Source organism: Carcharhinus amblyrhynchos, chromosome 6 (genome assembly GCF_965287045.1).
Source record: "Carcharhinus amblyrhynchos chromosome 6, sCarAmb.v2.hapA, whole genome shotgun sequence".
Classification (NCBI taxonomy): domain Eukaryota; kingdom Metazoa; phylum Chordata; class Chondrichthyes; order Carcharhiniformes; family Carcharhinidae; genus Carcharhinus; species Carcharhinus amblyrhynchos.
In genome coordinates this window covers 33,101,576-33,125,513 of record NC_137329.1, presented here as the reverse complement: position 1 = coordinate 33,125,513, position 23,938 = coordinate 33,101,576, and the positions used below count along the sequence as shown (strand labels likewise).

Sequence of the window (23,938 nt, the reverse complement as noted above, 5' to 3'; positions counted from 1 at the left end):
TGAAACTGTGCGAAGTTTGCTTAAGATACAGATAAATGTTCAATTCACAACAGCTACTGAGTTATATAATAGTTTTAATTTTGCCCCACCTCCCATTGATAATTTGTTTATGATGCAAGTGTTACGGTCTGCAATTTATTCTACCCTCTCCAAAAGTTACTTTGTTATTTTCAAGGATATAAAAAGGACTTTAAAATATAAATTTCTTTGTTTTTAAAGTAAGGCTGCTCTTTCGTTGTTTGCTGCAAAGAAGGAAGGAAAGACACTGAAAGAATCAGAGGGCAAATAAAATATTTCCTTTGGTGACTAAGGCAACATATTTAAAGTGTTAATTATTTGCATATTGACAAATGAAGCTGTTGGGCTGAAATTTGCCTGGTGCCATAATGGAAGAAGTGGGATTAGAAAATGGGTTAGAGGCTTCATCCCTGGATAGTCTCAAACCATCAACTTTTCAATTAAGAGCCAAATATACTAACCAATTGCATGGAATGGGGGAGCATCAAGATGGCTTCCTGACCTATTCCTGCTACTGAGGATGTTTTTTTTTAAGGGCAGCCTAGGAAGTGGACCATCCGTCTGTCTGCCACACAAAGGCAGGCAGGAAGTTTAGAAAGTTGAAGCCCCAGTTTGCTATGATAAGGTGCCATCCTCCCACCCCACCCTCAATCCCTGCATTGTGGAGGCATTCTCCTTGAAGCAGCCTTGGGGTTCACCAGAGCCGGTGGCTCCATGCCTCTCAGACAGACACAGGAAGGAATAGACCCCCCCTCATTCCAAAGCCCAAAGGATCCAACTGGAGGAGTCTCTCCCTCAAGGGCCAGCCCCTTCCCTCTTTCAAATATATTTAAAAAATTAAGTATTTTTACACTTTTGGGACACTTTCACTTTGACGTTCCCTCAGATTCTCAGACCTGCCTTAGGACTACAGTGGAACTGTCAAGGGGTCTAAAGAGCCAACGTAGTGATTCAGCTGGCAACATTGTGGGGGGTCTATTTGCCATCCTATAAAGGATAGTGCCTCAGGGAAAATTGTTCTGCCAGTCTAGCTCGCAGCAAGTGCGGGCTTGGAAACCTGATCTGGTCCCAACAGTGGGGTCCGGAAAATGCTGCCCACCATTTCTGTTGTGGATGGAATGGAGTTGAAACATTGGTGAGGAAGGAAGTAGAAGTTTCTCATTGTTGATTAAAATGTTAAAATATTTTGATCCTCTGGCCAGCGGGAAAAGTGTTTGAACTTCAAAGGAAAATTATTCTCATAACACCCACAACATTCTCATGCTCTATTTTCCATTCGATCGCACGAATGAGGAAGATGTAGCTTTATAAATAAAAAGTTTACGCCATAGCCACAGAGAACTTGTTTGCAGGAGCTTTGAAATTTAAAAAAAGTGATGATGGCCCATTTGCTTTTGAGGGGAAAATCTATATTTGGGTGATGGCCTATTTAAGAATTAATCAACTCTCAAAGATCTCTTGTTAAAAAAAAGCAATTTGATTCAAGTAACTGATCACAAAGTTGTCTGGGAGAAAAACAATTGGAAATCAAAAGGTCAACACAAACATTGACTGCAGGAGACAGTAGATTCCAAGGTGGGGTTCTGTTTTCAAGTCGTTTAGAACAAGGTGGCTGAAAGTTCAGTTGAAATTCTGTATGCTGGCTAAAAAGGGTTTAAGTAAAAGGAGCTGTCTCAAATTTCATACTCTTGTCCCATGATACAAAAACAAGCCCAGCATCCTTACATATATCATGAATAACAGCACCTTATCATGAGTGACTCCTTTTATCACAATTATTTCACAATAATGTTTCACAGATTGCCCCCAAAATGCAGCTTCACTAGTCGGCAGATTGTTATATTTCTGGTGGGTTGATTTTAATCTACTGTCAACTTGCATATCAAATAGTTTGCCTGCCCCCAATTATGAAGTTGCACTGATGCTGCAACTTTATGAATAAACTTTGATAACCTATATTTACAGGTTAATTAACAGAAGAATGTAAACTTCTTGGCTACCAAATCTATATAGTAATCACATGTAAAATGAAATAATTATTTTCAGAAGGTAGCTAATTCACAACATACTGATCTCTTTAAAATTTGAGTGTCCTGGTTCATGATAATGAGTTACTGTAAGGAGGTAAATATTTATTCCTGTGCCAGGGATAAAATGGTTGTGCCAATTCAGTAAAGTTTAACAACCACCGTCAGGAAAACTCTTACTGAGCAAGGAATGGGTAAATCAGTATTCATAATGCAACAAGAAGAAGTCAGGTAGCAAAAACAATGGATAAAATATTACTCATACATCCGGACAGTACTTTAAAAAGAACCAATACTGAAGGGACAAGCATGCTTTTAAAAACAATCCCCAGCGGACTGTTATCAAAGGCTAAACACCATATTGAGAGAGAATGAACAGGATGCGATATCACTGACTTCAGTTTGGGACCAATTTGCACACGCTTGCTTTAATTGGGTAGCTAGAATGAGTTTTCACACATGCATGGGAAGATTGCCAAAAACACTGAAAAGTGTTGCGTGTGCCGAATTTGTCACTTCACAACACATCTGATCATCTCATCCAATTTGGCAAAGCATGCTCACAGAACGCATGGATGCACTCATTGCTTGAGGGAGCCTATATTGCAAGCCAAGGTGATAAGCCCATTGAAGTGTGTAATAAGACCAGAAGAAATAGGAACCTGAGTAGCCCCTTGAGCCTGCTTTGCTATTCAATACAATCATGGCTTATAATGGTCTCCCTGTAAGGAATATTGGCTGAAATATTCCTAGCAGCTTTGGAATCATTATACTCAATGCTGATCGGACAGAAAAGTGCACAGTTATCTGATTATGTTTAAAAGGCTCATACTTCCGATGCAACAGCCAGAAGATCTCCCTCAGCACAGGAATTCATGGAAAGAGCAATGAAGAGAATCAGCACAGGCACTAATGCCATAAAGTAAGCTTAAACATCGGGTGTGGATGAACGTTAGTGAATGAATGAGTGGACGAATAAATGAATGGATAGGGTGGGTGAGGTTAATGGGGAAATGGGTTGGATGGCAGGTGGGCAGAGTGGTATCATAGCAGATGGGTCAAGAGTAGTTGTGTCAAGTCAGGAGTCATCAGGCCAAGGGGCTAGTCAAGGGGATATTTCAATTACAGCGACTGGGGGATCAGTTGTATAGTTACGCAGAAGTTAGGCTAGGATTTCCCTGGGTAATTATCCAGGTAAGTCAGAAACTTTTAGGGAGGTCTTGCTGCAGCTGTATAGGGCATTGGTGAGGCCGCAGCTGGAGTACTGTGTGCAGTTTTGGGCGCCGCACCTGCGCAAAGATATTTTGGCCTTGGAGGGAGTGCAGAGGAGGTTTACTAGGCTGATACCGGAGTTGAGGGGGTTGAGCTATGAGGAGAGGCTGAATAAACTGGGCTTGTACTCGTTAGAGTTTAGAAGAATGAGGGGAGATCTCATTGAGACGTATAAGATGATGAATGGGATGGATAGGATAGAGGTGGAGAGACTCTTCCCACTCAAAAAAGACAGTAGGACTAGGGGGCACAGCCTCAAGATAAAAGGGGGGCGGTTTAGAACGGAGTTGAGGAGGAACTTCTTCACTCAAAGGGTGGTGAATCTCTGGAATCCTCTGCCCGTTGAGGTGGTGGAGGCTGCCTCGCTAAATATTTTTAAGACGCGGGTTGATGGGTTTTTGATAAGAGAGGGGATTAAGGGTTATGGGGAGAAAGTGGGAAAGTGGAACTGAGCAGCGACAGATCAGCCATGATCTTATTGAATGGCGGGGCAGGCTCGAAGGGCTAGATGGCCTACTCCTGCTCCTATTTCTTATGTTCTTATGTTCTTATGTCCAAGGAGCAAGGGAATTATGTGGATGTTTAAACTTCCAGGACAATTTCTATGGAGTCAACACATTCTGAATCCTACAGAAGTCCCAAGGTGCACCTTGGACTGCATGTACATCCAATTTCCAACAATCTGGAGACCAGAAAATCTGGGTCAGTGTGTCTTTGGGAGCTTCTTCACCCACCTCGGTCAAATAAAAACATCTTTCTCTTTCCTGCTCTATTGTCAAAATGTGCACCAATCAAAACCCTTGATGCATTTACCCCTAGATACAAAGGTATCAGGAGAAAGCAGGAAAACAAGTTCTCAGTAAAAAATCTTCCTCACTGTTCAAAATTCAGTATTGGAAACAAAACCAATTGGCGTTCTCCAAAGTTAATGTTCCTAAATTTCAGCAGGTGAACGCAACAAGACAATTTGTAAAAATAGGCTGTTTAGCTCAAGTTTACAACAATTTGAAAACTGAAAATATTTTTGGCCTATCTAAAAGCCTCAGCCACCAGAGTGCTTGGCTTCATTCTGCCCCAGCACTCAAATGGATGCTGAATAACATTGTCAGCGTTGATGAGTGCAATGAAGATTTCGCTCTTAAGTCTAACAAGTCACAGTACACCATCTCATTATACAGTCCTGATGTTATTCTGGTTAGTAAGTCCAGAGGTGGGAGGCAGCTGTGGCCTCTCTGCCTCAGCCCCAATTCATTTGCTTTAATTGAGGCTCATTAATTCATCAAATGCAGTTCCCACGTGGAATGCACGTTACCAAGAGGAAGGTTAATATTGGGCCAAAAGAGAAATGGCACAGCAGAAAATGTGGTAAACATAAATAAATCAAAAGGGGCAAGACTGGAGGGCAAGGAGGCCACTCAAGGCCGATTCCCTCCGCAGAGGGAAAACCAGTTCCCTTACCACCACTGTTCCAGGCACTGACTCCACCTTACCCATGGGACCCAAGGAAACAGCAGGAAGTGGGGTAGAGGGAAGGAAACTCATTCCAACTCTCACTACCATTTTGTTGCTGCATTTGTGGAAGGGCAACCAAAGGCAGGGGAAAGAAAATCCTGGTCAGGACAAGGTGGGCCAAACCACCCAAATATTTCCTCATTTTTTGTTGCAATCCCAGACAATTTCAGTCAAATTTGTAGATAATTCTGCATATTCTGTTATAGTGTTGAGCAAAGTCCACATTCTGTTTGATGTTGTAGTCATTTTATACACAGTTTGCATTAGAAACCAACTGATTCACTTACTACTGAGCAATCCAGGAACTAAAACAATACCCACAAGGGACTGCTTAAATTACTGATCTTGACATTGCCCACATTTCATACTTCTGTAATGATACTATCTCAATGGAGACATTCTAAATGTCAATACTTGTAAGTGAATCACAAAGAGGCTGTATGAGATATATTGATATTTTGATTGTTATACTGCTAAATTGAAATATTTCCCTGCCCATCTACACTCCTTCATTCAGATCTTCCATTGTTTGAATCTGTGCCATTGCTTTGTGTAATATTAGAAACCCCAGATTTTTTTTCACTATAGTTTTTGACACTGACATAGTTTGGCTTGATTGCAAATTCACCAACACATTCACAGATTACACTTTCCAGATGGATACTTGAGGTTGGATTTCTCCTTGGATATGGGAAACCCAAGAGTCAGGTCATTTTGTGTCAAAAGTCCATCTCTGGTGGAAAACTGACTTAAAACCATAAGACATAGGAACAGAAATGGCCATTTGGCCCATCAAGTCAATGAAACCATGGCTGATCTGTTATGATATGCAACTCCATTTTCCCATCTTATCCCCATAACCCTCAATTCCTTCACTGTTTAAAAACCTGTCTCTCTCAGCCTTGAACACACTTAACGACTCAGCCTCTCCAGATTCACTATCCTCAGAAGAAATTCCTCCTCATCTGTCTTGAATCGGTGACCCCTTTCTGATTATGCCCTCTGATCCTGGGCCTCCTACAAGGGGAAACAACCTCTCAAGATTCCCATTTCCTCAACATCAAGAGAATCCCTCCATACTTCAGATCGACCAAATGAACCTTCATTGGATTGCCTCCAATGCCAGTATATCTTTCCTTAGATAAGGGAACTAAAATTGTATTATTTCAGGTGTGGTCTAACAGGTGCCTTGAGCAGTTTTAGCAAGACTTCCTTATTTTTATACTCCTTTCCCTTTGAAATAAAGGCCAAAATTCAATTTGCTTGCTCTATTGCCTGCAGGACTTGCATGCAAGCTTTTAGTGATTTATGCACGAGAATCCTCAAATCCCCATGAGCTGCATCTTTCCCCATTCAAATAATATTCAGCTCCTTTATTCTTCCTCCTGAAGTGCATAACTTCACATTTTCCTACATCATGTCCCATCTGCCAAGTTTTTGCCCACTCACTTAATATGTCAATATCCCTCTGTAGATTCTGTGTGTCATCCTCACTACTTGCTCTCCCATCTATTTTCTGTGCCATATTTTCTTGGAGAGAGCCCTTAATTGATATGAAGGCGGATTTTCTGTTGCTTTCCAGCAATGTCTCAAAGCAAGTAAGACACAGATCCCATGACAAGAACCTACACGTGGAGTCTTTTACCGTCTGGAAGCTGTAGACTGCAGCTACCAGCAAACTCTCCTACTCTTACTGCCTATCATAGGCAGCAAAGGGATATACACATTCTACAGATCTATGGGGTGGCACAGTGGCACAGTGGTTAGCACTGTTGCCTCAGTGCCAGGGACCTGGGTTCAATTCCAGCCTCGGGTTACTGCCTGTATAGAGTTTGCATGTTCTCCCCGTGTCTGTGTGGGTTTCCTCCGGGTGCTCTGGTTTCCTCCCACAGTCCAAAGGTGTGCACATTAGGTTGATTGGCCAAGCTAAATTAACCCTAGTGTCCAGGGATTAGTAGGGTAAATATGAGGAGTTATTGGAATAGGGCCTGGATGGGATTGTGGTTGGTGCAGACTCAATGGGCCAGATGGCTTCCTTCTGTACTGTAGGTTGACAATCAACCTGCTTTGCCACATCACAAAGACAGTCTTCTGTGGCCATCAAGTTCTGAAGTGGGATTCAAATCTAGTGCTTCTGGTTTGGATACCTACTGTGCCACAAGACTTCCTACACCAATTAAAGCAAATGGAGGCAAGATTGCAGACAGATTCCAGACACCCAAGGGAACAAAAGAGGTTGCTGCTATCCTAAAGGAATGTGCGCTGTCTCAGCCTGCTAGTGGACCACAGGCCAGCTAAAGGATTGGCACGTGTGAGGGGCAGCGTGGGGAGAGGTCTTCTTCCAGGAGGAAGAATTATTCAGTCCGCCATTCATGATACAAGATGTTATTCCAATTGGTAAGTCCCTTTTCACAACCACAATTCATTTAATTTTAATTGAGGCTCACTGAATCACCACAAAGGGTTCCTATCTGAGATTCACATCATCAGGAGGATGTGTATCATTGACCCAAGATGACTCAGCAGAAAATGAAGTCAACATAAAGAATTCGAGAGGAGCAAGATTGGAAGAAGAGGAACCCAAGGGAAAGAGGCCACCTTGTTATGTAGCAGGAGCACATTTCTGCACAGTGCCGTTTCCCACTGCATCCAGCTCCTTCTCTGCCAATGTTCCTTCCAGGACTTCATTATCCTCAAGGCCCACAGTTTCCAGGAGACCAATGTTACCCCCACCTCAGCAGGGCCTGCATGCCTGGTCCACTGACCTGTCTTCAAGGATATTCAGCCATTAACATGCTCACATAAATATAGGGGCTGCACCTGCATTATGCTGGAGATAGAATTGGCAAGAGGGTTAAAAAGTTATGGGGAAAAATGTTGGGAGAATGGGGTTGAGAAGCATATCAACCATGATCAAATGGCAGAGCAGACTCGATGGGCTGAATGGCCCAATTTTGCTCCTATACCTTATGGTCTTATATTAGTGGCTGCCAAGTGACTGGCCCTCTGATTAGGCCAGCAGTTCTTGCGGGGGGTGGTGCCATGCTTAAGAGGAAAACACCACTAAATTAGTGCCAAAGTGTGACTGAAGAAGGGGATTCCTAACCAGCTAATAAGATTCATAGGCAGAATGCAGTCTTTCAGATGACAGGTGATCAGCAAGGAGTTAAATGATTCTTAGGACAAGCTAATATGAACAGTTTACACATGTGAATGCAGTAAGAGAATCAAAACCAGTAGTTATGATTTCAGAACACATATGCTGATATTCTCTGATATTTTAAAATGTATTGTTCATTTTAGCCAAGCAATGTTGCCAAAAGGCAAGGTGGTAAATGTCAATAGTTTAAAATCAGAGGTCTAGGAAGCTGTTAGTCAAGCAGCAGTTATATTGGGAGAATTCCTATGAGGGAGCAATTATTTTGAAACATTTATGAATAGATGCATTCACTGCCCAGACACAAGGATAGATATGCCCTTAGACGCAGGAACACATGTCTATTCAACCTGGTAGTGAACCAGTGGGAACACCCACTTTAACCTCACGGTAGCATCTGCCATTGCCAGGTTTGAGGGAAATAATTAGAGCCAAGGGAGGCAACGTCTGTTTTTGTTGGATGAATAAGATACTCAATAACATGGTGATATCATATGGTTGGCTGAGATACTTGACAAATTTGTATCGATGTATGATTGCACCAAACCTGCACAGCTTTGGAATAATATGGTGAAGGAGAAACATAGAACGCTGCAAATAGTCAGCAGGGCACCCAGCTGACTATTTCCAGCATTCTATGTTTTTCCTTCACCATATTATTCCAAAGATGTGTAGGTTTGGTGCAATTGATTTAAGATAATGAAAGGCGGAATTATTGATTAGAAAAAAAACTATAATTGATCTGTATTTGACTATGTACTTCAGATCTTGGAGAGGTTCTGTTACTCTATTCCCAGAGCTACTTAACCCTTTGAGAGTCTCCGTCAGCTGTACGGTCATTTGTTTGTTCCATGTTTTATATGTTAAATAAATTTGATACGTCTTTGCACAGACATGTTTGCCTTGTGAATTTTGAATTGTCATAGTTTAAGACACAATTGGCCACCTTCAAATTTCACCATTGTGACCCTGGGTCCCAACACCCAATGCTTTCAGCTACAGCAGTGGGGGAAAAGGCTTTTGCCACCTCCACAGAATTCTGGCTATTAATTCTGTTTCAGCTCCACAGATGGCATCAACCCTGCTGACTAATTCCAGCATTCTGTTTTTCCTTCAGCATATCATTCCAAAGCTGTGCAGGTTAAGTGCACTGACCATGCTAAATTGCCCCTTAGTGTCAGGGCAACTAGTTAGGGTAAATGAATGGGTTATGGGAATAGGGCTTGGGTGGGTTTGTGGTCAGTGCAGACTCAATGAGCCAAATGGCCTCCTTCTGCGATTCTATGATATAGTGTAAAACATTCTGCAGCTAATTAGAGAAACACCTCATTATTTGTCTGTGAATCCTGATATTCAAAAGAATAAACAATTTTAATGAGCGCAATACAACCAACATACAGGCAGTACTACTTCATTTGTCACAAGCTTACACATCCATAACTGGAACTAATGGAATATCCTAGTTTGTCATGACTGCCAGTAAAGACCTCCACCACAATAGCTTCAAGCAGACTTATAGATACCAGGATGAATTTTCTTGGGGGTGTTTTTCTCACCCATCCCTCAATAGGGGAGAGAAAATGGCCTTGAACCAGCTTTGAAAAACCTACGCTGGGGGAATTGGCCTTAAACTGAGAGTGGGATTCCCACATCTGGAACCACAGGAAGTCCAGGCCTCAGGAGCAACCAACCAGTCCGATTGGCCATCAGCTGAGCAGTCTTGGCAGCACCGGCACCCGGTGGTGACCACTACTTGTCATCCCAAGAAAGAAAATGGTTGCCAAACTTATCGATAAGTCTGGATTTTTGGTTGGGAAGGGACCCAGCAAGGAGGTTGGTGCCCAAAAAGGTGAGGCACAATAGGAAAGTTTACCCTTTAAGTTTAAAGAGTGAGTGATTCAATAAACTTCCAATCATGACATTATCCATCCTACCAATTTATGGCTCCCATACTGCAGATTAAGGTCCTTACAGCAGCAAAACTGGTGTCTGTTTAAAGTCTCCACTAACTTTAGTGAACTACCAGATTCATGTGTGTGCAAATCATGTTCAAATTGCTGAAGTGTCACAGACAAGTGGGGGGGTTAATTTAAACAGTACTAATAATTTTTCCTCTCACCACCTATCCTTAAACAGAATAGTGTTTCTGTTCACTTCCCCCTTTATAACCCGTGGCATAACCTCAGTTTTGTTGTGTTCGAGTTTTTATTAATAAGCCCACAGCAAACTCATGATAGGATAAATTCAATGGATTTATTGGCACGCACGAGAGAGGGATAGCAACACCTCCTCCTTTGGACACAGGATAGAGAAAAAAGAAAGATTTACAGGGCAGAGACCACAGAAGAAAAGAGAAATATTGTTTCACACGGGTCCCAGGGTCTAGAGTCAAATTCCATTCCTTCATGGAGGTCTGCAGGCAGAAAATCGATTCTGCATAATTCACTTTTCCAGTGGTGTTGACTGCATGATGAGATAAGCATGCACAAATGAATCAATGGTGTAGGTGATGGTACAGAAGAATCAGTATGGATGGGGGTCAGGCATGCAGTCTGGGAAGAGCCCCTTTATCTGTGATGTTGTTAGTTAGATGGTAAAATGGCACTCTGAAGTTGCAGCTCAGCAAGGCATGCTGCAAGGTTCCACAAGATAGTGGTTCATATCACATGATTCCCAACAGTCCACATCGTCTTTGATTAAGGATATGTATTCCTTATCTGGGTGCACAAGGTGGTTACATTGAAGAGAAAGTTGCAAGGCCCTTTGTCCTAACAGACAAGTAGTCTGCTAGGACAAACCTTCATAAATTTCCCTTCAGAGATAACAAGGTTCAAGCTTTCATCAATACTGTCAGATAGCTCCTTTTATTCAAACAGGCACAGACAGATATAGTGTCAGCCATTTTAAAAGGTCTTTGTCCAGTTTTTAAACCTTTTAGAAATATCCATGAAAATATCTTTACATATTCTAAAAAATATTCAGTGCGAGGTCTTAGCCCCCTCACACCAAGCGAACATCATGTAGTTCAATCATAATACTTAAAATTAAACTTAGTTACCGGACAGTTTATCCTTTTCCAAAAAAAAATTGTGCATACATTCCTTAATCTTTCCACACAACATATATTCCTGGCTTCTCAAATTATCATGGTGATTGGTTCAGTGCAGTCTTCAGGATTGCTCATAAAATTTTCAACTTTAAAAATTTACCCATGGGATTTGGGCATTGTTGGCATTCATACTCATCTAGATCCAGTCAAAGCGGTGATGAGCCATTCTCCTGAAAGCAGCGAGGGGCTTGCGAGGCTATTTCAGTTCATTGGGGGTGGGATTAATGTTGATTGGAGGTTCTTCTTTAAAGAGTTCAATGGGATCTTTTATAGGCTCAAAGTGAAAATGGGTCCTAACCTTTCGTCAACATTTCCAACATTGCTGGGCTTGCGAGGTACTGCAAAGTGTCAGCCTATTATAGGTAAGCCTTTACCAGACAAGCGATTAATGTTTAATTGTGTCCCAGTGGCATCACCAGGACATGGCACTCCATTCTAAATTACTCCCCATTTATCTTGGACGCAACCTTCTCCAAATGAATAAAATTACACGAACACACAGAACAAATTTTCCTGGTATTTTAACACACCTCCTCAACCACTAACCAATCCCTTTATTCCATGATTCATCTAAAAATGTACATCAACTGGTGGATCATCCATTGTTTTGTTCACCTTAAGCTGGAGAATACTCTGTTTCGAATATGCACTATTAACAGGGCTACAGTGACTAAGTTCAAACTGCATTTTTGTTCTGACAAAGGGTCACCAACCTGAACCATTAACTCTTTCTCCACACAGATGCTGCCAGATAATCTGAGTAATTCTAGCATTTCTGTTTTTATAACATGATTCATTCCAAGACATCAATTTTGATAGTGCTGCATGAGTGATTAGATTGGTCTAGCTCAGTTTTCTTTTCAGTAGATTGTGACTTTTTTGTTGCTGAATTTTAAACTGTTTCTATTTAGAAATAGCACATTTAAAACAATTAGCTTCAAGAAATTTGTTTGCAGCATATACGATCCAAAGGTGAACACAGAACATACATCAGTAAATCAGCGATATTTCATATTAAGCCATATTAGCCAAGCTTGCAATTCTCATCTTCAGGTGTTGTCCCTCACTCCTTTAATATGCCATTATCACCCTTCTCTTCAATAAATCAACCCTTCGCCCCACTATCCTTGCAAACACCATGTTATCTCCAACTCCCTTTCGATTTGAGTTATTATTGTCACGTGCGTTAATGTACAGTGATTGCACACTGTACAGACAAAGCAGACCGTACAGAGAGTAGGAAAGGAGAGTGAAGAATGTACTGTTACAGTCATAACTGGGATGTAAAGAAAGATCAACCTCACATGAGGTAGGTCCATTCAAAAGTCTGATTTCTGCAGGGAAAAGGCTGTTTATGAGTCAGTTGGTACGTGTCCTCAGACTTCTTTCATCTTTTTCCTGACATAAGAACATAAGAACATAAGAAATAGGAGCAGAAGTAGGCCATCTGGCCCTTCGAGCCTGCCCCGCCATTCAATAAGATCATGGCTGATCTGTCGTGGCTCAGTTCCACTTTCCCGCCCTCTCCCCATAACCCTTAATCCCTTCTCTTATCAAAAACCCATCAACCCGCTTCTTAAAAATATTTAGCGAGGCAGCCTCCACCACTTCAACGGGCAGAGAATTCCAGAGATTCACCACCCTTTGAGTGAAGAAGTTCCTCCTCAACTCCGTTCTGAACCGCCCCCCCTTTATCTTGAGGCTGTGCCCCCTAGTCCTACTGTCTTTTTTGAGCGGGAAGAGTCTTTCCACCTCTATCCTATCCATCCCATTCATCATCTTATACGTCTCAATGAGATCTCCCCTCATTCTTCTAAACTCTAACGAGTACAAGCCTAGTTTATTCAGCCTCTCCTCATAGCTCAACCCCCTCAACTCCGGTATCAGCCTAGTAAACCTCCTCTGCACTCCCTCCAAGGCCAAAATATCCTTGCGCAGGTGCGGCGCCCAAAACTGCACACAGTACTCCAGCTGCGGCCTCACCAATGCCCTATACAGCTGCAGCAAGACCTCCCTACTTTTATATTCAATCCCCCTCGCTATGAAGGCCAGCATCCCATTCGCCTTCCTGACCACCTGCTGCACCTGCAGGCTGGGTTTTTGCGACTCATGCACACGGAAGATGGAAGGTGGGGTGTGTGTGGTTCTTGATTATGCTGGCTGCTTTTCAGAGGCAACAGGAAGTGTAGACAGTGTGAATGGATGGGAGGCTGGTTTGAGTGATGGGCTGGGCTTCGTTTGTGACTCTTTGCAGTTTCTTGTGGTCTTGGGCGGAGCAGGAGCCATACCAAGCTGTGACACAACCAGAAAGAATGCTTTCTATGGTGCATCTGTAAAAATTGGAGAGAGTTGTAGCGGACATTCCATTGCCTCTCCAAAGTCCTGAAAAAAGTGCTGTCAGCTCCATATATCTGTACCAATCTTTCCCGGTACTCCGTGTTTAAACTCCTCCAATCAGATTTCTAATGATGGTGTCACAGCTCTTATCAAAGTCACAAATTATATCCTATGTGACCGTGACAAAGGGAAATTATTCCTCCTTATCCAGTCTGCAGCCTTTGACACAACTGACCACACCATCTGCCTCCAATGCCCCTCCATTGGGTGGGATTGTACCCACCTGGCTCCATGTTTATCCATCAAATCGCAGCCAGAGAATCATTCGCAATGCCTCCCTTTCCAGTTCCCTCACTGCTACCTCTGATGTCTCCCAAGGATCCACCTCATCACCCACCGATTAATCATCTACATGCTACTTCTGGATAACATCGTCCAGTTAGTATTCACATGTACACTAATGACATACACATACTGTGAGTATGATTTACAAGGCACAAGTCAGGACTGTGATGAAATACTTTCCACTTGCCTGGATGAGTGCAGCTCCAACAGCACTTAACTTTGCACCATTCAGGAGAATGCTCGATTGACACCACACCCACGCTTTCCAGCACCAACACACAGTGGGAGTAGTCTGTACCGTCTACAAGTTGCACTGTAGGAATTCACCAAGGCTCCTTAGACAGCATCTTCCAAACCACAGACCATTTTAGAAGGACAAGGGCAATAAGTACATGTGAATACAACCACTTGGATGTTCCCCTCCCACCCAACTCCTACCTACATGTCCATTCCTACACTGTCACATGGTCAAAATCCTGGCACTCCCTCTCTAACGACACTGTGGGTCCACCGACACCACATGGACTGCAGCAGTACAAGGAGGCAGCTCACCACCATCTTCTCAAAGGCAATAAATATGGTCTAGCCAATGAAGCCCACATTCCTTCACTGAATAAAAAAATGTATGAAATTTGAGATTTTAAAATTTCAACAGCTTTTGGGGAAGAGAGTTCCAGAATTCCACTGGCTGGAATTGCTTCCTGACATCACCTCTGAACACCAGCTCCAGTTTTGAGGTCATGCTCTCTTGTTCATGGTAAGGTGAGCTGCATATCCTGAGGTGTAGGTCTGTCCAATTACTCTGCTTCCAGGATGAATGGAAAGTGCAGATATAGGCCCTTAAAAAAGAGCAGAGAATGGCTGGTATTTTTCAAGCAGTAGTTTGGGAAAGGCTGCAACCGTATTGTGAAAATTTTGCCAGTAGGGTGCATGTAGTCATGACTCATGAGATTATTTTAGTAGTTTTAAAAACACGTTTCTTCAAACACAGGACCTGTCAAAGAAAGGCATTGAATGGAGGCAGAAAAGAGCCTACAACTTTAAATGAAAGTTGGCTCACACTTAATTTGATATCTGTGAGGAAAAACAAAGATTTTCACGCACAGAACCATAGAATGCCTACAGTGCAGAAGGAGGCCATTCGACCCATCAATCCTGCATCAAAAACAGTCCCACCCAGGCCATATCCCTACGTATTTACTCTCCTAATCTCCTCACACTAAGGGGCAATTTACCATGGCCAATCAGTTTAACCTGTACATCTTTGGACTGTGGGATGAAACCAGAACAGCCATATTAAGTGGTACGGAGACACATTGATTAGCACTGCTGCCTCATAGTGCCAGGGACCCAGGTTCGATTCCCGGATTGGGTCACTGTCTGTGCAGAGTCTGCAGATTGTCCCTGTGTCTGCGTGGGTTTCCTTTAGGTACTCCAGTTTCCTCCTAAAGTCCAAAAGAAGTGCTGGTTAAGTTCATTGGGCATGCTAAACTTTCTTACTGGACGCTGGAGTGTGGCAATTAAGAGATTTTCACAATATCATTGCAGCGTTAATGTAAGCCTACTAATAAACAAACTTTACTTTTACTTTACACAGACACAGGGAGAACATGCAAGCTCCATACAGACAGTTAACCAAGCCTGGAATTGAACCTGGGTCCCTTGAGCTGAGAGGTAGCGGTGCTAACCACTGTACCACTGTCACCCCACAACATTTTAGCATGTGCATCGGTAATGTGAATGTCACATCACCCAAAGCATGAAAAACACCCAAAGAGAAATTACTGATTTATTTCAAATAAAGGGGGCATTTGCTAAGTGGCATTTATTATAATGTTGCCTGATCATACCGGAAACATAACATACAGTGAGGATGTCATTGGCTGGCCATCCTCTCTATGAACAGGCATTCAAAGTTATGTATCCTTTTTCCTCGAGATTACCTCCTCCATTAGATTTTTTTCTTAAAACTGCCAGGAGTTCTGGTCAGAAGTGTTGAATCCCTGTTCCTTAAATTACAAATCACTCATATTCTCTAACCTCAGAATTCTCATTCTCAAAATAGCTTGAGCAAATATCAACACTAGCCTCAAGCATGCTCAGATATCCTCCACTAATTCTGTAGAAAGATAATGTTTGATTTTCTTCTCAAAAATCAAATAACTTACTTTTAAAAATGTGAAATGCAAAACTTTGATGACTTAGGTCAATAGAATACATAATGGACAAATATATCAATGGCATGAATTACGCAATATGCCACTGCCCAAGAATGCCAGGGATACTGATGTTAGCTTACATTTCTTTCAGGTATTTCGTACGATGGTCCCATATATGCCTCTCATTCCCCAGCGAGTTGCTTAAATCTAAATTCAACACAAGTCACTCATTGAAGAGCAATTTTTAAAGTGCGATGATTATGCTACAAGCTCGGCTCACACTAAGATTGCTATTTAATTAAAGAATCTTTTACCATGCAATCAATCACAGGATAAATGCGAGTGCAAAGCTTAGCTTCCCATGCAAGCACAGATAATCGCATCATTTCTTTCTAATCACAAATTAGCAAAATCAACAACTAGAAATTGTCAACATTACTGTGTAATTGCAATACAGTTACAAGATGGGTCACAGAACTTGCAGATTTTTTGTTGAAATACAAATGGATGATCCAAAACGATTGATAGTCTGTACTGACCCAAGAATATATATTGCCTGCTCTTGGATTCGGTAATTGTTATTCTCAATTATCATTGCAGCAGTCTAGACAGAGTGAACCATATTGGAGTGCTGGCAGCACGTCATCATTTGCTGTTCTCTTTTAATTATTACAATGATAAAATGAGAAAAGTGCATCATGATCCATCATTTCCATGACAAATCATTTTATAATGTCCTTGAAGTTCTCTTTGCCAGAGCGAAAGTGAAAGTTGATAAAAATGTTTGTGATTTCGATTTAGAGAATGTAATAATCAAACATACATTAATAACACCCTTAGCCCATGTTTGGGAAAAGCTAATGCAGTGCAGAGTAGGGCAAGCATCTTACTTCATTAGAAAATGAAGGAGTTGTGACTCTGAACATGCCAACTCCTAGAAGTGAACCAGGAGTGGGCTCCACTGAACTCCACTACTGCCAAATAATAAGCTCTCAAATGGGGGCAGTAACATCAGGAAAAGCTGTAGGCCTCATCTTTAGAAAAATGTGATTTAAAAAGAGGAGGGGAAATTTACACAGATAAGATGCAAAATAGAAACTTTAATCTAATTAGTACAGAAGTTTCTATGCATTTTGTTACATCAAAGGCACTTTTCATTTAACGGTCAGCTTTTATCCTTATTTTGCTGTTTGCCTATAAAATTTACATTTATCTTTGTTGCGCAGAAAGCACTTTAAATTAATAAAAAGCAGAGTGCCCATTTTTTAAAACATATGACTGTCATAAATGATATTATACCACCACTCTATAGCTAGGTACCAGTGGCTGAGGATTTACAATTGAAATTCAAAGTGGATACACAGGCCACTTAAAACAAAACTCAAAGCAATTCTTGAGCAGTGAAAAGAACAGTACCATAAGCCAGCAAATAGATATTGCAATCCTAAATAACATCTACTTGAATTCGCAGAATGCTGCTCTCCTGAAGGGAGACAGATCCAGCTTGTCATCACCAATATTACCATGCGGAACACACAGACACTGTAGATTCACTGGGTTCATGTATATTACAACCACTTGAATGCTAGACAATATAGGGTACCTGTCATAACTCCATCTGCTGTAGGACATGGTCCTGTTGCTGCTCACTCCGTCCATCCTCCTCTGTTACAATGCATGAAAACCTTGCAGGAAAGGGGAGAAGTCTGATGGAAGCTCTTTGAGAGGCACAGCCTATGCTGAAGTCTGCTCGCTGTCTGCGATACCTGTCCTGAGCCTGATGGAACGTGAAGCTGGTCCAGCCAGGATTACACCTCTGCAGCAAGCAATAGGGATCAGATGCACAAAAACTGTTCCAATTTGAGCCTACAAAATAAGGACTGCACCATGCATTTGAGAGGGGAGTCCACCAAGCACTAAATGATTATTTGGTGAAGCAATCGAATAATCTTACATTGGATCCTTCATTGCAAGGAAGTTCCTTGCTTAATCAAACCGCAAACGTGGCTGCAATAAGTTGCGTGTCTTGCTGAGCAGCCCATCAAACCGGGGAGAATGGATCCAGCACCCTCTGCCAATTTGCTGTTTGTCTTCCTTATTTATTCCTGTTTCCACAGATACAGCATTATCCTTTGACATCACTCCCCCTCCTGTCCAATCACACAGCCTACAGTTCTTTCAAACCTCATCTTTTCAGAGGCACTAATTAAATCCTCTGTGTATAAAAGAACACTGGTCATAAAAATCCGAGGCGACATATTGCCTCGTTACAAATTGCTTAAATACTCAACGCAACACGGTAGACCCGAAGCTAATGTTGACGTTTAAACAGCAAATTACACGTAGGTGTACAGCAGATTTACCTGCAGGTACGTATCATCTATTCATCTGGCAACAAGTGCCTTCTGCAGCCTTAGGTCCAGGGGGGCAATATAACGTTACCCCTCAAACCTCACCAACAGTCGAGTCAAAGAGAGTGTCTTGTTAATTGAAACTCCGTTAGCGTAATTGCACAGCCAATATTTCTGCAGATTTAAACCTGCCTTAGCATCCGATCAGTTAATTAAAATAAATTAACATTTCAAGAATATACAGAGGAAAGGTTGCTGCCTCAGCGTCAGGGACTTGGGTTCAATTCTGGCCTTAGTTGACTGTGTGGAGTTTGCACGTTCTCCCTGTGCCTGCGTGGGTTTCCTCCCACACTCCAAAGACGTACGGGTTAGGTGGATTGGTCATGTTAAATTGACCCTGAGTGCCAGGGGTATTAGCAGGGTTAATATGTGGGTTTACTGGGATAGAGTCTGGGTGGGATTATTGTTGGTACAGACTCGATGGGTCAAATGGCCTCCTTCTGCACGGCAGGGATTCCATGATTCTATGAATCTTCGTTAGCCTAATTGCACAGGCAGCATTTCTCGGATTTAAGCCTGCTACAGCAACTGGTCAACTAATTAAAATAAATTAATATTTGCAGAATATACAGAGGAAAATGGACTTTTGCAAGAACTCTGACACTCAAGTTTCATTTCTCACATCATTTGAAACAAAATATATGGCATTAAAACATCTTCTACCCTTTTCTTGGGTGTGCCCGGAGCCTTGCACCCACCCTTGCCACACCATTACTGTTGCTGCATTGTATTCTGGCCAGACAGTTCCATGACAAGCTGTTACTACAGATCTATTGACGCAAATATTAAACTGCAAGAAGGTGACATTGTCTGCTAAATTATAACATAATCATAAATTATACAGAGAATAATGGATATGTAAGAAATAACTGTGAGGTAGTAATCTAATAAAAAGGTTTAGCTAATTCAATAAATAATATGAATCAAGTTTTGAGCTGTTCTAGCCATCATTCTAACCATAAGATTACATCACAGACTTGAACAAACTCCAGGGTATTTTTTTTATATTACATGTCTATTAACTTCATGAACCATCTTTGTCTGGTTTACCAACAACAGCATAGCATAGTAACAGGCTCTTTGGCACCCCCTCCCACCCAAAGCCTGTGCCGATCATGTTGTCCTACCTAGACCAACTGTGTGTATCCCTTATACCCCGCCTGTTCTTGTGCCTATCCAGAAAAGTCTTAAATGTCACTAACATATCTGCAGGATTTACAGTTGAAATTCAAGTGGATACACAGGCCACTTAAAACAAAACTCAAAGCAATTCTTGAGCACCAGTGGAAAGAGCAGTACCATAAGCCAGCAAATAGATATTGCAATCCTAAATAACATCTACTTGAATTTGTAGAATGCTGCTGTCCTGAAGGGAGACAGATCCAGCTTGTCACCACCAATATTACCATGCGGAACACACAGACACTGTAGATTCACTGGGTTCATGTATATTACAACCACTTGAATGCTAGACAATATAGGGTACCTGTCATAACTCCATCTGCTGTAGGACATGGTCCTGTTGCTGCTCACTCCGTCCATCCTCCTCTGTTACAATGTATGAAAACCTTACAGGAAAGGGGAGAGTTCTGATGGATTCTCTTTGAGAGGCACAGCCTATGCAGAAGTCTGCTCGCTGTCTGCGATACCTGTCCTGAGCCTGGTGGAACGTGAAGCTGGTCCAGCCAGGATTACACCTCTGCAGCAAGCAATAGGGATCAGGTGCACAAAAACTGTTCCAATTTGTCACTAACATATCTGCCTCAACCACCTCACTTGGCAATGCATCCCAGGCCACCACCCTCTGTGTAAAAAAAAACTTTCCCCGCACGTCTCTACTGAACTTTCCCCCCTTTCCTTGAACTTGTGCCCCCTTGTAATTGTCATTTCTGCCCTGGGAAAAAGCTTCCAATTGTTCAACATATCTATGCCCCTCATAATTTTATAAACTTCTGTCAGGTCACCCCTCAGCCTCTGCCTTTCCAGGGAGAACAATCCCAGTTTATTCAATCTCTCCTCATAGCTAATACCCTCCATACTAGGCAACATCCTGGTAAACCTTTTCTGTGCTCCCTCTTAACCCACCCTGTCCTTCTGGTAATGTGGCAACCAGAATTGAACACAGTATTCCAAATGTGGCCTAATCAACATTTTATACAACTGTAACATAATTTATCAGCTTTTATACTCGATGCCTGGGCCAATGAAAGCAAGCATGCCATCTGCTTTCTTTACCACCTGTTCTGTCAGTTTTAAGGATCTGTGGACCTGTAATCCCAGATTTCTGTGTCTATGCTCCTGATGGTTCTGCCATTTATTTTATAGCTCCCACTTGAATTGGATCTATCAAAATGTATTACCTCGCATTTGTCTGGATTGAGTTCCATTTGCCATTTTTCTGCCCAATTTTCCAGCCTATCTATAGCCTGCTGCATTCTCTGACAATCTTCATCACTATCCGCAACGCCAGCAATCTTAGTATCATCCACAAGCTTGCTAATCAGACCAGTTTCATTTTCTTCCAAGTCATTTGTATATATTCCAAACAACAGAGGCCCTAGCACTGATTCCTGTGGAACAACACTGGCCTGCACTCAGAAAAACACCTTTCCACCACTACACTCTGTCCTCTATGGTCAAGACAGTTCTGAATCCATCTAGCCAGTTCACCCTTGATCCCATGTGATTTAACCTTTTGGATCAACCTACCATGAGGGGCCTTGTCAAATGTTTTACTAGAGTCTATGTAGACAACATCCAAAGCCATTCCCTTGTCAATCATTCCTCTCAGATTTTGGGCTAAAGGTGACTGTTGAATATTGTGTAATTCATACCTTTTACACTGATATGTCATTCACTGTGGTTTGTATATTTTCTGGTAATGAATTTGCATTAATTGTTAACAAGAGTAACAGTAGTTGAAGAAATGTAACTTAAATTCTTCACTGTGGATCCAACGAATAGCATTAAAAATAAAGAATACATGGAAACAAAATCAGACAGACATCAGTGAAATATATATAATTAAAAAAAGTAATTAAGTATCTGCATTTATTTATTAGTGATACAAGTAAGCTTACATTAACACTGCAATAAAGTTACTGTGAAAATCGCCTCATTGCCACCTGCTTGGGTTCACTGAGGGAGGATTTAGCATGGCCAATACACCTAATCAGCACATCTTTTGGACTGTGGGAGGAAACCAGAGCACCTGGAGGAAACCCACGCAGACATGGGGAGATTATGCAAACTTCACACAGACCATGACTCCAGCCAGGAATTGAACCCAGATCCCTGGGATTGAAAGGCAGCACTGTGCCTCCCTGTAAGGAACTTAGGCCAGAAATGATACAAAATGAATGTTGATGAAGCATAAGGAGAGTAATAATGGATTTACTGCTGGTTAAAAGCCCCACCCGAATTTCCTGTCCATTGAAATCCATTGAATGGATATTCAGGCAGGATTTTAAAATGGGCAGACATTCAATCATATCACCCATTGTACACCCACAAAGTTGAAAATTTCATCCAATGAATCAGCAAAGCACTGAAGGTAAAATGCATTAGTCTGGTTATTAAATTACACACAGATCTGATACTAATTTGGCACAGGCCCAATCAAAACGAACAATGTGAATGAGATAACATAAATATTGTATGTAATTCTTCCAGTAGTTACTGGGAGGAAAGTATCTACTTATCCTGTATGACACCACTACAATACTCAACAACCTTCATATCGGGTTTCCTTTTACCAAAGGAATGTGGCTTTATCAAGGATACATTTAAAGGCTTAAAAAGCCATGCTACTTACATTTAAACACCACTCACTGTGTTCAGCTTGGCCATTCCTCTTTCACCATCTCTCCTCTCATTGACTCAAACCAAAAGCTTCAGTTTTTAGTGGAGAAAATTACTAAAAAATTACTTCGGCCAATCCAGTCCCCTCCTATACATGGGCCCTGATCAGAGGGTCATTTTTGACTAAAACTCACCACCAGCACTTGAATGGATGCCCTAAGAACAGGGCAGGGGAGAGGGATGTAGGCTATGACAAACACCATGGTCTGGGGCCAAAGCTGGAGACCGGAATTTTAACAATCTGATTTTTTTTTAAAACCAGTCTGTCAATTTCACCTAGTTACTGCGCTGCTGTTTCCAACCTTCGGACAACTTCATGGGTCCAATTTTTTTTTGAAAATTCCATCAGCCCAAAGGTCAACAGTAGGGCAGCAACTGTTGGGAAAAAGTTATTGTTTGAAACATAGTAAGGGAAATCCCTGTAATTTAGAACCAATTGGATGGTGTGTTTGTGTGTGTGTGTGTGTGTGTGTGTATGGTCGGGGACGGTCTTTGGAAGGGAAGTTGGTAGGGGAGGTTGGTGGCAGATTGTAGTGGGGTGAGGTTGGAGGAAACATTAACTACAGACCTAATTGTTTTGTAAGTGTAATGATTTCTTTGTAGCATCTTTCCTGACATCATGAATAAGATGGGCATAGAGGGATATGATCACTGGAAGAGTAGGGGGTTTCAGTTCAGTGCAGACTTGGAGGGCTGGAGGGCCTGTTCATGTGCTGTAATTTTCTTTGTTCTTTGCTATCAGTTGATTTGTCGGTGGTTACTCCCGAGAGAATCAGCACCGCCAATTTCACCTTTGTTACAGTCACTCTGCCAACTGGTGTAGTGAAAGAAAGACAAAATGTCTACTTACACAGCATCTTTCACAATGTCCAAAATGACAGAGCAGAAACGAGGGGCTGAATGGCCTTCTCCTCCTCCTAATACATATATTTGTGTGTTATTCTGGGATGGATGAGATGAACTGGGCTAGTTAGCCTTTATCATTCATAATTATCTTGCAAATGGAGATTGGGCTCACAATTGGAGTTCTGTTTATTTTGTTGCCAATAAAGCTTAGGATTTGTGGGGTGAGATTGCCAGGACAGATGTGCGTAATGGGCTTATAGTGAATCAGGAACCTGTTTAACACTGCATATAATTCTCAAGCATTTTTGCAATAACTTCAACTTTGTCTTTTTGTCTACTTGCACATTATCCACCTTTAAATGTTTTGATGAGTTTTTGAGTTATTGAAATATTGTAATAAAGTTGTACTGCAAAGTAGAGATTGCTGCTTTTCACCACAGTATATTTTCAATCAGCAGACTCTTCAGATTTGCTGCTCGAGAAAACACAGATATAATAGTTAACTATTCATTCTTTGTCCTCTGGCCTTTGAAAGGTGTTGCACGGAGCTACCTGAGGACTCCAACACTTCTCACTGACAGTGTTATTCAGTCATTCCAAATTATTGTTCAGGATTAATTTGCTCTTTCTAGCCTGTGAGATTACTGATAAAAAGAGAAACCAATTACATCCCTTTATGAGATAATTTTCTTGATGCACCCAGACACAAGAATGGAAAAGGTCCTGTGCAGGTTAACTGGACTGCAAGTATTGAATCTCCACCTGCTCCCCACCAACCTCCCCCACCCCCGCCCCCCCCCCCCCCCCCCCCCCCCCAACACAAATATGAATTTACTGTCACTATGTTGACACGGTGCAATGTGCAGAACATATTACCTAAGGCT

At 41.8% G+C, this 23,938-nt stretch overlaps 1 protein-coding gene across 3 annotated transcripts in view; it reads right to left on the bottom strand.

Annotated features, from left to right (window-relative positions):
* Nucleotides 1-17,642, bottom strand: part of tub (TUB bipartite transcription factor) — a 368,210-nt gene extending 350,568 nt beyond the window's left edge. For all 3 annotated transcript variants that reach the window (XM_080190162.1, XM_080190165.1, XM_080190168.1), the window contains exon 1: nt 17,540-17,642. In XM_080190162.1, the coding sequence (XP_080046288.1) occupies nt 17,540-17,595 (56 nt within the window). In that variant the 5' untranslated portion in view covers nt 17,596-17,642. The remainder of the gene's footprint in view (nt 1-17,539) is intronic.
* Nucleotides 17,643-23,938: the final 6,296 nt, after the last annotated feature.